This window comes from Mus pahari, chromosome 1 (assembly GCF_900095145.1).
Source record: "Mus pahari chromosome 1, PAHARI_EIJ_v1.1, whole genome shotgun sequence".
Taxonomy (NCBI): domain Eukaryota; kingdom Metazoa; phylum Chordata; class Mammalia; order Rodentia; family Muridae; genus Mus; species Mus pahari.
In genome coordinates, this window is record NC_034590.1 from 118893822 (window position 1) to 118894564 (window position 743).

Here is a 743-nt window from a genome sequence, read left to right on the forward strand (position 1 = left end):
GTAACTCTGGACTTCTTCAGCAGCCTCAGGTGCTGCCTCTGGGACTTTGGGACCACGTCTTTGCGTGACTCATGAATGACCTAACTTCTGCGTGAAGCGCTTGCCTTTCCGTTGAGTTGCTGGGGCGCTTTCCTCCGCGCCAGTGTCTACGCATATGCTTACTGCACAGTCGCAGCGGCCCACACCCCACCCGCTTCCGCGCGCGCCCTCATTCCGCGCGTCCCGCCCCACGCGCTCTCGTCGCCGTTTGACACGCGCTCCCTGGAGGCGACGCCCCACCTCTCTCACCTCCCGTTCTTGCCCCGCTGGCCCCAGCGCCCATGATCCCGGGGCTAGGCGGACCCTGGTCCGCGCCTCCCTGCAGGCGCGCTGTCCCCGCTGGCCCCAGCGGGATGGGCCTGAGCCCAGCAGCCAGCGGGGAGTACAGGATCCGCCTTTCCAGGGTCCCATGGCCACGCCCCACGCAGATCTCGAGGACCACAAGTACCGAGTCAAGTGACACCCAATCTACAACTGGACAGTCAACTGTACCCCACTCAGGTCTGCCCCAGGAGTAAGGTCTCTCCCTCGAAGTCTTTGGGGGTAATTCCCAGTGATTGGGCCCTGCCAGAAATGGCTTGGCAGTTGCTTGCCATCTAGACAGCTCCCATACAAATTTTATGGAGGGCAAAGCAGGAACCGACACAGTTCTAATTCTTATTTAACACACACACACACACACACACACACACACACACGGGGGG

The 743-nt window shown here is 61.2% G+C and overlaps 1 protein-coding gene across 1 annotated transcript in view; it reads left to right on the forward strand.

Annotated features, from left to right (window-relative positions):
* Nucleotides 1–251: 251 nt before the first annotated feature.
* The window catches only part of Plaat5 (phospholipase A and acyltransferase 5), a 9812-nt gene continuing 9320 nt past the window's right edge, over nt 252–743 (forward strand). Inside the window, exon 1 of the mRNA XM_021209262.2 lies at nt 252–540. Within this exon, the coding sequence (XP_021064921.1) occupies nt 321–540 (220 nt within the window). The 5' untranslated portion in view covers nt 252–320. The remainder of the gene's footprint in view (nt 541–743) is intronic.